At 51.7% G+C, this 15,210-nt stretch overlaps 1 protein-coding gene across 1 annotated transcript in view; it reads right to left on the reverse strand.

Moving 5' to 3' along the window:
• Positions 1-942: 942 nt before the first annotated feature.
• ACADS (acyl-CoA dehydrogenase short chain) overlaps positions 943-15,210 on the reverse strand; it is a 33,136-nt gene continuing 18,868 nt past the window's right edge. Inside the window, exons 3-10 of the mRNA XM_066370740.1 lie at positions 4,376-4,525; positions 4,085-4,196; positions 3,565-3,716; positions 3,077-3,247; positions 2,858-2,995; positions 2,588-2,683; positions 2,328-2,384; positions 943-2,159 (exon numbers count right to left, since the gene is read on the reverse strand). Coding sequence (XP_066226837.1) covers positions 2,007-2,159; positions 2,328-2,384; positions 2,588-2,683; positions 2,858-2,995; positions 3,077-3,247; positions 3,565-3,716; positions 4,085-4,196; positions 4,376-4,525 — 1,029 coding nt within the window. The 3' untranslated portion in view covers positions 943-2,006. The remainder of the gene's footprint in view (positions 2,160-2,327; positions 2,385-2,587; positions 2,684-2,857; positions 2,996-3,076; positions 3,248-3,564; positions 3,717-4,084; positions 4,197-4,375; positions 4,526-15,210) is intronic.

The raw sequence follows: 15,210 nt of genomic DNA on the forward strand, positions 1-15,210 counted from the left end.
TGGGTTCAATTCCCAGCCAGGGCACACAAGAGAAGCGCCCATCTGCTTCTCTACCCCTCCTCCTCTCCTTCCTCTCTGTCTCTCTCTTCCTCTCCTGCAGCGAAGGATCTATTGGAGCAAAGTTGGCCTGGGTGCTGAGGATGGCTCCATGGCCTCTGCCTCAGGTGCTAGGATGGCTCTGATTACAGCAAAGCAACGCCCCAGATGGGCAGAGCATCGTCCCCTGGTGGGCATGCCGGGTGGATTTTGGTTGGACGCATGTGGGAGTCTGTCTCTCTGCCTCCTCACTTCTCACTTCAGAAAAATACAAAAAAAAAAAAAAAAAGCATAGGCCAGCCTGACCTGTGGTGACACAGTGGATAAAGCATTGACCTGGCACACTGATGTCTCTGGTTCAAAACCCTGGGCTTGCCTGGTCAAGGCACATGTGACATCCAGTCAATAAACAACTATGAGTTGATATTTCTTGCTTCCCCCCACCTTTCTCTCTATAAAGTCAATAAGTAAAATCTTAAAAAAAAAAAAAAAAAAATAGCATGGGCTTTAACTGCAGAGACACCTTGGCCTGAAAAGCCTCTTGGCACCAGGACCTTCCCTTGCAGGCGCAGTGCTGGCCCACTGTGAGCACTCAAATAGTAAAAGGGATGCTTGTAAAGCACCCATCCTCACAGCAGGCCCTCCTCAAGCTTGCCCCTCCCCTGCCCATCTGGCACCCTCACCTTCCTCCATCTTTGAGGCTCAGGGGCCACTCTCCCAGAATCCCCCCAAGCCCAGTGGACCCAGCTCATTTGCCTGGCCTGGGTCAACCCTGCCTCCTACTGGAGCTTCCTGCTACAGCCGGGGACACAGACCCAGACACGCATAAACACAGTGGCGTTCCTCAGAAAGCCGACCAAAGGACCACCTTCCCTCCCCAGCAGCGTGCAGTCAAGGACACAAGGCTCAGGGGACAGGTATGCTTTATTACTTATAGTCAGTTCCCACACCTGATTGTTCTCCCAAGGCCCGAATCAGACCACCCACCTGCACTCATTTATACTTGACAAAGAAGAGGTTCATGACGCAGCCCCACACCCTTCCCAAGATGGCCAAGGGGCCTGAGAGAGCACAACTTCTGTGGTCTGAGGTCTGGTCATCTTGGCCCCACTCTCTCCTCCTTCTGACCCCTGACCTCAGGGGAAAGAGCAGACACTGCCAAGACCCAGGTCCCCTGGTCTCTACTGAGCACCAGGGCCCAGGGGATTAGGGAGCCACAGAGCTGTCACTCAGCCCTTTCCATGGCCCCTCAGGAGCCCATGTCTGTTGAGACCAGCTAGGCAGTGGGTGTGCACGAAAGGAAGGTGCTGTGGGACTTAAGAAAAAACACACAAGATACAACATAGAAGATGGGTACAGGGGACTCCAAACCTCTAGGACTGAGAGCCCAGATCTCTGCAGCCTCATTGTATTTATTCATTTCTTTAATCATCAAGCAAATCAACAGAGCCTAGTTCAGGTGCAGAGGAGGATGATTAACTAAAACCTTTCAGGTGTGCAGGAAATGGCTATAGGGATCAGATGCTTCCTTTTAACAACCTTAGCAGCACTTGCTGGGGCAGTGGTCTGCCCCGCAGGACTTGGCGTTCCAAAGTCTGCACCAAACGTGTTTCAGGGCAGCATCCTAATCTCCGGCCATTGTCCCACACACGTCCCCGCGGAGGAAGAAAATAAGGCACAGTGGTAAAGGGGAGCAAAGCCAAAGAACTGAGCTGCAGATGGTGTCCTCAGGCGCCGGTCACAGCCCCTGCCTTGCCTTGCTCCCAAGCACTGTGGTCTGGGGCTGGAGGAGGTCCACTCCAGAAGGGCTGGGGCCAGAATGGTCCTGGCAAGAGGAGGTTTGGGGCCTGCCAGTTTGTCCCATGGTGCCGGGGAGTCAGGGTTAAGGCCCCGTGGCTCCCACTCCCATTCCCACGGTCCTCAGACCAGCCTGGCTCCAGGTGGAAAAGTGGCCGGCTCTGCAAAGGGGCTCAGCTCCGGTAGCTCTTAAGCAGGTGCCCCGCGATGACCAGCCTCTGGATCTCACTGGTGCCTTCATAAATCTCCGTGATGCGGGCGTCACGGTAGTGCCGCTCGGCCGGCATCTCTGTCACATAGCCCATGCCACCCAGGATCTGAATGGCCTAAGGTGAAAAGCAGGGACTCAGGAGGGAGAAGACCACCCCCATCGTGGGGAAAGACAGGGGCAGCATCAGACACACAGAAGGACAGGCTGGGTGAGGGGCAGCTGACATTCTACAACTCAACCCTCAGGGCCTCACCAGGCACGTCCATGCATTGGGGATACTCACCTGGTGGCTGATGGCAGTTGCAGCCTCCGATGCAGCCAGTTTGGCCATCGCTGCCTCCTAACCACAGGGGATGGTGGGGTCAGAAACTTACCTTGGGTGGAGCCCTAGCCCATGGCTCCTCAGCAGGGGCAGGCCTGGGAGCCCACCCTCAGAGCAGGAGGTCAACAGGCCCAAGTAACCAGGACCCCAGCCAGACTTTTCCCTCAGTCCCTTGGCCTATCAAAGTGCCAATGCCTGCGGAGACCCCTTCCCACAGGCACCTTGGTGAAAGGCTTCTTCTTATCCTTCAACAGAGCAGCACGCCAGGTCAGCAGCCGGGCGCTCTCCAGGGCCAGGGCCATGTCCGCCAACTTGAACTGCAACAACCGGGCCCCAGCCCACCAGCCCACCAGTCAGCAGTCACCCCTCCCTCCCTCTAAGGACATGAGGGAGGAGAGAAGTGACCATGGGAGCAGGTAACAGGTCCTCATGCGCCTGCGTTCCCTCCCTCCAGTGTTCAGGCCGGGCCCCTGAAGTCTCCACCTTGTTACCTGGATGGCCTGCAGCTTGGTGAGGGGCGCCCCGAAGGCCTTGCGGTTCTCGGCGTAGGTCACAGCACAGTCAAGGGCAGCCTGGGCGATGCCCAGAGCCTGGGCGGCGATGCCAATGCGGCCCGTGTCCAGGGTTTGCTGTGGGGACCGCCCCGGTCAGGAGCTGGCCAGCCTGGCCTGGGCTTCGCCCAGTGCTCCCACCCCCACTGCCAGGCTCACCATGGCTATCTTGAAGCCCATCCCCAGCTCGCCCAGCAGATTGTCCTTGGGGATGCGACAGTCTTCAAAGATGAGGTTGGCCGTGGATGACGCCCGGATGCCCAGCTTGTCTTCTTTCTTCCCCAACGAGAGCCCGGGCGTAGGCATGGGAACCAGAAAGGCACTGATGCCCTGAAAGAGCAGACATCCCAGCCAGTGCCCTTCCCAGGCTGCCCTAGGCCACGCCCCTCAGGAAAACCACCCCAGACATAAACCCTGTCCCTTCTCTCCACTTCCCTTGGCACCTTGGGCCGTGATGCCCTCTGCGTGTCTCCTCTAGGGAAGAGCAGACACCAGCCCCAGGCCAGTGACAGGCAGGGGAGCAAAAGGGAAAGCCCAAGGTGCCTCAGAACAAAAACAGCTCCATCAGGCCAAGGAGATTTAGATCTAGAAACTACGAAATTACTGCAGCCCAGAGGTCTCACTAGCTCTCTCTCTGGGGTCCCCACCTTGTTATGCAAGGATCTGTCTGTGCTGGCAAAGACCACAGCGGCTGAGGCCTCCCAGCAATTGGTGATCCAAGCTTTGGTGCCATTCAGGACCCACGAGTCACCCTCTGCCCGGGCGGTGGTGGAGGCGGCTCCCGCGTCGCTGCCGTTCCCTGCCCCACACACAGACTTAATCCAGGGCCACCTCCACCCCCCGCCACCCAAGAGCATGGCTGCCAACTCATCTGGGAACCCAGCCTCAACCCCCAGCTGGTGAGCACGACCAGGCTCCAAAGAGTCAGGGTCTGGCCCCCAACAGGACACTCCAAGCCCACGCCAGCTCCCAAAGCATTCAGACAGCAGATGGGCAGCTTCAGGCTGAAGGGACCCCAGGACTAAGCGTCCCTCTCAGCTGAGGTGCCCACCCAAGTAAGCTCAGGCCCTAACTCCTGCCTTGCCCCAGGGGGCAGTCTAACTCCAGTCTGACTCTCACCCTGACTCTGAGGTGAGGGATGGGAAGATGGCTGTCCCACTGTGGTACCTGGCTCACTGAGGGCGAAGCAGCCGATTTTGTCACCGCTGGTGAAAGGCGTGATCCACTTCTGCTTCTGCTCCTTGGAGCCAAACTTCAGGATGGGCCCCAAGTAGAGGGACTATGGGGACAGAGGGAGCGGTCAGAGGCCTCCAAGCCCAGGCACACCTGTCCGCCCATGGACCCCAACGCAAGGCCTGTTCTCTCCAGAGTCCAAAAGACCAAGTCCAGGGGAGGTCAGGAGCGGGAACCAAGGTCCAGATGTTGCCTGTGTCCCTGGGGTCCAAGAGGGAGACTCACGTTGTTGACACTCATGATGACTCCGGTGGAGGCACAGCCCCGGCTGATCTCCTCCAAGGCGATGGCGTAGGCCAGGTAATTGAGGCCGGCACCATTCAACTCCTCTGACACATCCATGGCCAGAAGCCCAAGCTCGCCCATCTTCTTCACCTGGTCTCAGGGAAGGATGTCAAGTGATGGCACCTGGGGCCAGTGCCACCCTCAGAGCCCCAAACCCTCCCATCTCTGAGCCACTGCCTGTGGCCCATCTACCCAGCCCATGATTCCCGAGTCCAGATGCTGAAGAACTAGTCTCAGTTGAGTTGTGTGTGACAGCACCATGCAATCAATCCATCCTGTCCCCACACTCCACACTGGCTTACTTCTGTCCACAGCCACAACCGATGAGCAGGCAGAAGGCACAGGAAACGTTCAGGAGCCTCCAAGGTAAGAAGCGTGGCAGCACAGCACCATAGTGACCTTCTTTCAGTTCCTTAAGCTCATCACACACATCCCCCTCCCCACCACAGGGCCTTTGCACGTGCTGTTCCAAGTCGGCAATGATCTTTATCAACTAGGTATTGTCTCTTCTTCCCCTTGGCTCTCAGCTCTAGAATCACTTCTTGGGGCCACTAGCTCCATCCTCACTAGGTCAAACCCTGACAACACTCACTTTTGCCGCACTTGTCCCTCTACTCTGCAGCACGTATGTAGTGAAATGTCACCTATTACTGCTCGTTTTGACTAAGGTATTTCTCCCTGACCATGAGAGCAGACTGTGTGCTTTTACTTACTCCTATATTCCCAATGATGATGAGAGAATGAATGAATGGTAAGAGCTTGGGATTTTTGATTTGGAGTAACAATAACAGTAATGGTGAATTATCAAGTGCCCACGATATGCCAAACCCTCCCTAAGTGCTTGGTGTGCACACTTTCATCCAAGTCTCCTTATGAGAATAATGCTGAGTCGACCTCCTGTTACAAGTGAGGAAGATGGAGCTCAGAGCTTATAAGTGATTCAGCTGTGATTGAAACCAGGCGAGCCTGACCAGGCGGTGACGTAGTGGATAGAGCATCAGACTGGGATGCCGAGGACCCAGGTTTGAGACCCCAAGTTTGCCAGCTTGAGTGCTGGCTCATCTGGTTTGAGCAAAGCTCACCAGCTTGGACCCAAGGTCGCTGGCTCGAGCAAGGGGTTACTTGGTCTGCTGAAGGCCTGCGGTCAAGGCACATATGAGAAAGCAATCAATGAACAACTAAGGTGTCACAATGCGCAATAAAAAACTAATGATGGATGCTTCTCATCTCTCTGTTCTTGTCAGTCTGTCCCTGTCTATCTCTCTCTCTGTGTCTGTAAAAAAAATAAACTAAACTGGGCGAGGACCCCAGGATTTTAACCAGTTCAGTGCACAGCCCAGCTCCACCCCTTCCAACCTAGGACAGATCCTTTACCCCTGCCTTAACCTCCGTCAGCCTGCTTTCACTGAGACCTGGTCCAGCAGAACCAACAGAGCTTTGAGAAGAAACAGCTCAAACCAACTGCCCCCTGGAAGCAGGGCCGGGGGAGAAGGTTCACTTGCCCTTTGATAGCATTTGGTTCCAGCAAACATGTTATTACTATTTTGACTTAAAAGCAGCAGCTAATAAGAACGTTTGCAACATTTTCTCATTTTTCTCTGATTAATATTCTTCTTCTGATTATTCAAGTTTTATACCCTCTCCCCAAATAGTATGTACTTCACAGAATTAAGGGCTTGAAGACAATATGATAAGATGCTGTACCCAGTGTCTGGCACAAGGCAGTGGCCAGTGAACAACAGTTGCTACCACTGCGTGGCTGACAAGTCTTCCTGGGACAGTGCAGAACGAAAACCCGTGCAGTGAGGGGCTCTGCCGCACTTCTGGACACAGCTGTGCGTCCCTCTAGGAAACTGCTTGCTGTCTTGTAGGACTCCACCTCAGGGTCTTCCATGCATAACACGACTGGGGACAGACTTGTTTGCCGAGCAGCACGGACCTACTGACACAAGTGCTGATAAAGCTCCACAGCCCAAGGCACACGTGGGTGCAGTTAGACAGGAAGGAGATGACCAGGGTGTGGGAGGCAGAATGAGAGTCCCCGGATGACACCCGGGCCCCTGTGACAAGGTCTCTTCATGTGGCAGAAGGGACTTCACAGGTGAGATTAAGACCTGACATGAAGGGGTGACCCTGGATTACCCAGGGGGCCCAATGTCATCACAAGGGTCCGTACAAGGAAACAGGAGACAGGAAGGTCAGAGAGGGAGCTGTGATGATGGGATCAGAGGTCACAGTGACACTGACACTGGCTGGAGGGGGTCATGAGCTAAGAAGTGCAGGGGCCTCTAGTCAGCTGGACAAGCCTAGGAGTGGGATCGCCCAGCTCCGCCAGGACGCAGCCCTCGGTGGCACCGTGATTTTAGCTCAGCGAGGCCCACTGTGGACTGCTGACCCCCAGGAATAGGCAGATAACAAATCTGTAGTGCTTTAAGCCACTGAGCCTGCGGTAATTGGTTAAAACAGCAACAGGAAACTAGTACACAGCGATAAATGGGACTGAGGGCCACCAGGGATGTGTCGTTTTGAGAACTGCTAAGACAAACATTTTGTGGTTATTATACACCTGGAGGAAGTGGGGGTGATCTTGCTTAGAACAGCTGTATCATCTCAGTAGGCAGGGACCTACGAGGAGCGTGCAAGTCCAAAGTCCAGTGTGGTTTAAGCAGCCTGTGCCAAGACTCACAGGGCTCCGCCCTAGCACGGCATGGCCTCCAAATGAAGCCCCTTTTAAACCCACACTTAAGGCATCCAACAAACCCGTTCCAGGGTGAAAATAGTGTTTTATGCCAGACTGCTTGTGATGGGTTAGGGGCCAGAGCCACGTTCTACCAGGTGCTAGAAATACGCAGGACTCCCAAGATTCACACTCGGGCTGAGACAGCAGCCCGGCTGCTGGGCTTTCTCTGGCCAACCAGCAAAACAGACTGGGCTAAAAACAGCTCCAATTATGTCACCCTCCAAGCACTACTCAACTTCCCTGGAAACTAAAACGCACCCTACTGTTCATCCTCTTGCCCTTCCGTACCTAATTGTCGGTCAAATAAGTTTGTAAATATGATATATATCAGGGGTCGGGAACCTATGGCTCTCGAGCCAGATGTGGCTCTTTTGATGGCTGCATCTGGCTCACAGACAGATCTTTAATAAAAAAAATATAATGTTAAAAATATAAAAGTCTCATGTATTACAATCCATTCATTTCCTACTGCTCATGTTCATGGCTGCGGGTGGCTGGAGCCAATCACAGCTGTCCTCCGGGACAATACCAAATTTTTATTGGATAATGCCTAACGTACATGGGTCGTTGTATGGCTCTCACGGAATTACATATTAAAATATGTGGCGTTTATGGCTCTCTCAGACAAAAAGGTTCCCGACCCCTGATATATATGTTTGCTCACTTATAGTTTGCATTGGGTGTGGGAGACAGGATGTAAGCCAGCAGTCATTATAGCCTAAGGCTTAGTCTTAAGCCTTTCCCGCCCTTTTAATACTAAGATCTTTTCAAAACTAAGCTTTTCCCCACACCCTTGAGTGTTGCATAATGTGGGGTGGAGCACTCTTATGAGGAATCCCATTCATGCCTCAGATAAGTGACTTTGTATCAGAGACTTCCTTATTTGTATATTGGCTTAAAGGTTTTGATTTCTACACTATAAAATGAGATAGACCCGGGGTTTTCTCTCTTGGTTCCTGCTATCAGCATTACAGGGGCCTCCTTGATTCCTTGCCCTCCATGGGAAAAACAGGTTTTCTGCTTTTCCCTTGTCTTCTCTTGTGGCTTGCCTGTCTTGGTGAGGCACCAATAAACAGAATGGCCCACCATCCTCCGGCTCCACCATTTCTTTACCATCTGCCCGAATTCAATGAGAACCTGCATGTGAATGGCCACGATGGCGGCTCCTGGCCATATATTTGGCGTAGTCTGTGGCAGGATTCAAATCAAATCGGTATGAAGCCACCACCACCTTTGAGCGGTGGAGTAGAGGACCGGTTGCTGTTATGGTTCCCCATGGCTCTCCTTTTGGGGGCCATAGGCTGGCTGACTTTTACAGCCATGTGTGAGGAAACCGAGAGCTCTGTGGAAGAGGCCGCCTGGGACCTGCAAGCTGAGCAGTGGAAGGAGCTGGAGCAAATGTGGGAGAAAGAGATGCTGACCCTGGGGCTGGAGCAAGCACCAGAGGAGGCCAACCGGGCTCGCGAGATTCGCCTGGAAATGGAGCAGCTGCTAGAGAATAATCACAGGTTCATGAGTTGCAGATTGCCCTGGATGTTGTGGAGAGCCAGCAGCGGCAGGAGGGCGGGGCTGAGGCTGGAGCCGGGGCTGCAAGGCCCGCGGAGCAGAAGGCCACGGCAGCCCGGGGCTCAAGCGTTGCAGCGGGAGCTGGTGTTTTTAGTTCGTCTTTGGAGGATGAGGAGAATCGGGCTGGAGTTGCAACCCGCAGTCTCCAGAAGATGAGAGCCCAGCAGCAAGAAGTACCTACTACGCCCCTCATAGGCCTGCGATTTTGGGACACAGGGGTGTATGCCATCATGCTCTCTGGAGCAGAGAAGAAATGCTGACTGCCATTGCCACGTGCTCCTCCTTGGGACAGTGTAAGACCTGCCAGGACGGCAGGGGTAAGGGGGGTGGCTGAGACCCCATGTGCGTGGACTGATTCCTGGACTACGACCAGAGTGGGCACCAGCTCCTTTGTTAGATGGACTTACGAATTTTGGACAATGTGAAATACCCTGATGGGAGAGGGGGCAGCTTTGCTGGAGGCCCTCCCCCTGCCCCGGGAAGCTTTCTATACGACTAAGTCCAAGAACATTTTGCACTTTTGGCAAAGTGCTCAGAGACTGGTGAAATATACCTTTGTAATTGTTGAAACTGTATGATTTGTGCTGTTGTTGTAATTTGTGTAATGTGCCTAATTTCCTTGTGCTGGAATACCTGTGCTTTAGATTGTGAAGCGAGCAAAAAGGATGGAATGTCAGTCAAATAAGTTTGTAAATATGATATATGTTTGCTCGCTTACAGTTTGCATTGGGTGTGGGAGATGGGCTAGGCTGTAAGCTGGCAAAGTCATTATAGCCTAAGGCTTAGTTTTAAAACTAAGCCTTTCCTGCCCTTTTAATACTAAGATCTTTTCAAAACTAAGCTTTTCCTCACACCCTTGACTGTTGCATGATGTGGAGTGGAGCACTCTTATGAGGAATCCCATTTACGCCTCAGATAAGTGACTTTGTATCAGAGACTTCTTTATTTGTATATTGGCTTAAAGGTTTTGATTTCTACACTATAAAATGAGATAGACCAGGTGCTTGCTCTCGCTCAGTTTCTGAAATTAGCATTGCAGCAGAGAGGCAGCCAAGATGGCGAAGTGCTGAAGGAGAAGCCAGTTTGTGCAGAGTTTGAGCAGAGAGAAGAAGTTGGGGAACAGAGGTGAATAAGGCTGGTGAGGTAGGAACCTTTGATTCTAGAAAACTCGGATAAGTTGGTGGCTTTGGGAGCCCTGAATGGAAAGGGAAGTGTTTTCCCACTGTGTGTATTTCTCGCCCACTGGGTGTGAGCTAGGATTAAAGCTAACGGCCCACCAGTTCTTAGCTCCATTGTTTCATTACCGTCTGTCCGAATCAAATGCGAACCTGCATGGGCCAGGCGGCTGTGATGCTGTCTGTGGCTATTGGCTTTACACTAACTCTGGAATAAATAAATGACAAATCGCCCTGTGACTCCATTTCACCCCAAGGAACCAAAAGGGAACCAATGTTCCCAGGCAGACGGCAGGCCAAACAAGAATGGCCCATCTTCCATCCATAGATGGGGGACTCACGGGGAGATGGTGCAGCTGCCAGGACCCAGGGCACCAGGCCAAGTCTAGACCACAGGGCAGCCAGAGGCCCTGGCGTTCTCCTCTCAGGAGGACAAGACTGACAGCACTCACTGTGCTAAAATAAAACTTAGGAGTTCCCAATTACTATAGGCAGGTGACCTGACTAGGATACGTCAGTCCCCATCAGCGTGGACCCTCGTCCCTCGGCTCCCTCTTCTTTCTCACCATCAGTGTTTTCTTTTAAAACATCTTCCTCCATCGGTGACAGGGACTGCATTTCCACTCACTAACTACCACTCTGGGGTCCAGCCAGCAAATCGCACTCGATGGGGTGCTGCCCCCCAGCCCCAAGCTGAACACCGTCAAACCCAGCTAACTTCATCCGTTATGACTTCCACCCTTCCTCGTTCTGAAATAGGTATCTAAGTTTCCGGGATTATGTCATGATCAGCTGCAGGAACATTCTAGAAAGAAGCTGGAGCCAGAAGCAAAATGATGGCAATGTACCCTCATGGAAGTGTGTCCTGAAAAAGAGACCATCAGCAAGGGAAGGAAAGAAGAGAGTGTAAAAGAAGAAATAATGAAAGAGGAGAAACCAAAAACAAAATGAAAAACAACGTGAGAGGAGGGACCCTGCATCCAGTCGTATCACGCCCTCTGACCTGAGCACGCCGGCGGTCACTGGCCAACAGCAGCCAGGCACTCTGGGAGCTCAACAGAGGCCTGACCTTCAGAGCTGTCAAGGGTCACATTTTAGAGCTACCCGCAATGGTCACTCTCGGTCCCTTGTGTCTGTGAACCAGGATCCAGGGCCAGCATCCTGAAAAGGGGCAACATCACTGACTAGGCCAAACCCAGTGGTCTCCAGACTCCCAAGAGAAAATGTGAGAAAGGGCAAGCCCGCCCCCTTGGCTGCGATCCAACACAGCACCAGCCTTCAGCACCTGCACACCTGGGAAATGTTTAGAGGGGCCTTCAGAGAAAAACAATGGCTTTAAGTTGCCTCTAATGCTCAGATTTAAAAAAAAAATCAAATCTATCCTAAGTATGACTATGCTCACTAGAATCAGACTAACGCCTTTTAAAGAGTAATATTTCCTGCCCTGGCCAGGTAGCTCAGCTGGTTAGAGCACTGACCTGATACACCAACGTGGTATGTTCAATCCCCAGTCAGGCACCAAAAGAAATTAAAAAAAAAAAAAAAAAAAAAGAATAACATTTTCTAACTTGCTAAAGATCTGCTGCTTATTCAAGGGGAAAAGGCCCTGTTCATCACCTTTTGTCCCTACTTTGTGCTCCTGTGAGCTCTGTGCTGTGACAAAGACATTCAGGATTACTTGATGGGCAGACCATTTGGTTCAATTCAATAAAATCCAGTGAACATTGGATGTGGAGCACTTACTGCTGCTGTCGTGTGGGACAGGGAGATGTGAGTGTGAACAAGACCCAGCCCCACCCTTCAGGAAGCGGACGGAAGTAACTGCGGGACAAGACAGATGCAGAAGAGGGATCAGCACAGCCAGAGAATTCCGGGTGGCGGATGGAATGCTCCTAGAGCCCAAAGAGATGGACTCTGGAAGGGAGACACTTCTGGGCTGGAATTAACAAGAGTCAGTGGGCATGAGGAAGAAGAGAAAAATGGGGCAGGACTCTAGACCTTTCTATGTGGCTACAACTAGGTGAGGGTTTGTTTGCACCATCACCTGAGACGGGGCCAGGGGAGGAAGAGCGGGTTTTGCACCTGATCTAGTATAGTTACTGAGCTTGGTTCCATTTTACACATATCCCAGGCTGGTGGTCCAGAACTGGTCGGAAACACCATGCTAATTACTTCTTTTTCTTTCTTTTTTCTTTTTAAAGATTATATTTATTGATTTTAGAGAGAGGAGATAGAGAAAGAAGGTGGGAGGGGGTGGCGCAGGGGAAAGAGTGGGGAGCATCAACTCTTAGAAGTTGCTTCTCATATGTGCCTTAACCAGGCAAGCCCAGGGTTTCGAACCAGCGACCTAAGCATTCCAGGTCGATGTTTTATCCACTGTGCCACAAAAGGTCAGGTCCATTTCCGTTTATAACAAAACAGCATTGGAAATGTATAATTAATTGTTCCTCCTTTTACTTTTCGGTTTGACCCTAGAAAGACTCAAGTTCAATATGGATTACAAAACCAGTCAAGTAAGCAGCCGGTGGCGCTAACCTACTACCTAATTCTTTTTTTTTTTTTTTTCCTGTATTTTTCTGAAGCCGGAAACGGGGAGAGACAGTCAGACAGACTCCCGCATGCGCCCGACCGGGATCCACCCAGCACGCCCACCAGGGGGCGACGCTCTGCCCACCAGGGGGCGATGCTCTGCCCCTGGGGGGGGGGGGGTCGCTCTGCCGCGACCAGAGCCACTCTAGCGCCTGGGGCAGAGGCCAAGGAGCCATCCCCAGTGCCCGGGCCATCTTTGCTCCAATGGAGCCTCGGCTGCGGGAGGGGAAGAGAGAGACAGAGAGGAAGGAGAGGGGGAGGGGTGGAGAAGCAAATGGATGCCTCTCCTGTGTGCCCTGGTCGGGAATCGAACCGGGGACTTCTGCATGCCAGGCCGGCACTCTACCACTGAGCCAATCGGCCAGGGCCTACCTAATTCTTGCTCTACTTCCCTGTAATTCTTCTACCTTGACACTTTCCCAAACCCCCTTTTCTTTGGAGGGAGGATTCTTCAGAAAACATACATTAGAAATCACTAATTAAGCACCTACTACAGGCCAGGGCAGTGGCTCAGAGTCTGTCTCGGCTCCTCCAATTCTAGCAGTGTGACTGTTGAGCAAGAAACTTACCTTTGGCTTTACTGCCTATAACTGACAACTGGATACTTCAACTACTTCAGAGTGTTGTGTTGAAGATTTACTGTAGAAGTAGCTAGAATACAGTAACCCCCAAATGTTAGCTATTCCTGTTATTATTCTACTATTATTTTAAAACACTAATGGTATTATTCTGAATTTTGCACGTTGCCATATTATGTGTGTCTAATTCTTTGGTCCATCTGCCTGCTTAAGTCCTGGATTCCTTCTGTACCTAGGAGCTGAGTGCCACCCATAGAAACAGAGATCGTGATAAAAGCAAAAAGCCAACAGGCTTCAATCCTTAGCAAAGGGAAACAAACCCTGAGTCACCTCTCATGCCATCAGGCACCTCGACAAGTCTGCTCCTGAGGAACAGTGGAGGGTCAGAAGATCTAGCATGACTCCCTAGCTCTACAACCTCAGGTAATTCGTGGAAATGATCCTGCATCAGCTATAAGAAGGGAATAATAGCAGGACTCTAATAATCTCATGATAATCTAATGAGATTACAGACATGAAAACACCTTTTCCAAGACAAAACAAAACCCAGATGCTATCACTACTTTGAGCAAGTCACGTATTCAGCAAATCCTGACTGAGCAGTGGAACTTGCTAGAAGGAAAAGAAGTTGATATGACCTCTTCCTTCTATACTCATTTTTGCCAATATCTAGGATTAACTTGCAAACTCCCCACCCCCATAAAGCAAGTAGGCGATTATAAAGCCAAAAGGCTAGTTAAGAGTAGGCTGGGCCTGACCAGGCGGCGGTGCAGTGGATAGACCATCAGATTGGGACACAGAGGACCCAGGTTTGAAACCCCAAGGTCGCCAGCTTGAGCGCGGGCTTGTTGTAAGGTACCAAAAGCTATATAATTAATATTTTAGGAAGCTTAAAGAACATTTTGTTGATTTGGGCTGGGCATACAGAAAGGTTTTGTGGATGACCTCTCTGTACTTGTGTGATTAGCATAAAACCAAGATGGCCAATGGCACTGTGTTGTAAATGCAGAAGAGGAAGGAGACTTGGATTCTCTGACCTTCCCCCATACTTATGGGGGAAGGGTGAATAGCTAGCCAGGTACAGGAAGAAAAAGATTAAATTAAAATCTTTTCTGCCCTGGCCGGTTGGCTCAGTGGTAGAGTGCCGGCCTGGCATGCAGAAGTCCCGGGCTCGATTCCCGGCCAGGGCACACAGGAGAAGCGCCCATCTGCTTCATCACCCCTCCCCCTCTCCTTCCTCTCTGTCTCTCTTCCCCTCCCGCAGCCGAGGCTCCATTGGAGCAAAGATGGCCCGGGCGCTGGGGATGGCTCCTTGGCCTCTGCCCCAGGCGCTAGAGTGGCTCTGGTTGCGGCAGAGCGATGCCCCCCCCCCCAGGGGCAGAGCATCGCCCCCTGGTGGGCAGAGCGTCGCCCCCTGGTGGGCGTGCTGGGTGGATCCCGGTCGGGCGCATGCGGGAGTCTGTCTGGATGTCTTTCCCCGTTTCTAGCTTCAGAAAAATACTAAATAAATAAATAAATAAATAAATAAATAAATAAATCTTTTCTTATACTGATGAACCATTTATAGGCATTTGTCCCTATGGAAACCACCCCACCCCTCCTGAAAGCATATAGTTAATGTATGTATCTCTAAACAAAAGGTATAAACTTATGCCGTGATGTCAGGTTTTTTCCCCTCCTATGTATAATTAAGAGTATATAAACAGCCCCTGAACTATTTTTGGGGTCTGCACAATTTGAGTCTGTTGCCCTGTGTCAGCCATGTGAGGCCAGCATATTAAATAAATTTCCTCCTTTAATAAAACTTTTCAAAAACTTATTTGGACTGTGTGCCTCTACAAAAACCCGTGGAATTGTGGAATTGGGTACTTTACAACAGGCTCATCTGGCTTGAGTGCGGGCTCACCAGCTTGAGCGCGGGGTCACTGGCTTGAGCATAGGATCATAGACATGACCCCATGGTTGCTGGCTTGAGCCCAAAGGTCGCTGGCTTGAGCAAGGGGTCACTTGCTGTGCTGTAGCACCCCCCACCCCCCGCCATCAAGGCACATATAAGAAAGCAATCAGTGAGCAACTAAGGGGTCGCAATGAAGAACTGATGCTTCTCATCTCTCCCTTCCTGTCTGT

Source organism: Saccopteryx leptura, chromosome 2, assembly GCF_036850995.1.
Source record: "Saccopteryx leptura isolate mSacLep1 chromosome 2, mSacLep1_pri_phased_curated, whole genome shotgun sequence".
Lineage (NCBI taxonomy): Eukaryota > Metazoa > Chordata > Mammalia > Chiroptera > Emballonuridae > Saccopteryx > Saccopteryx leptura.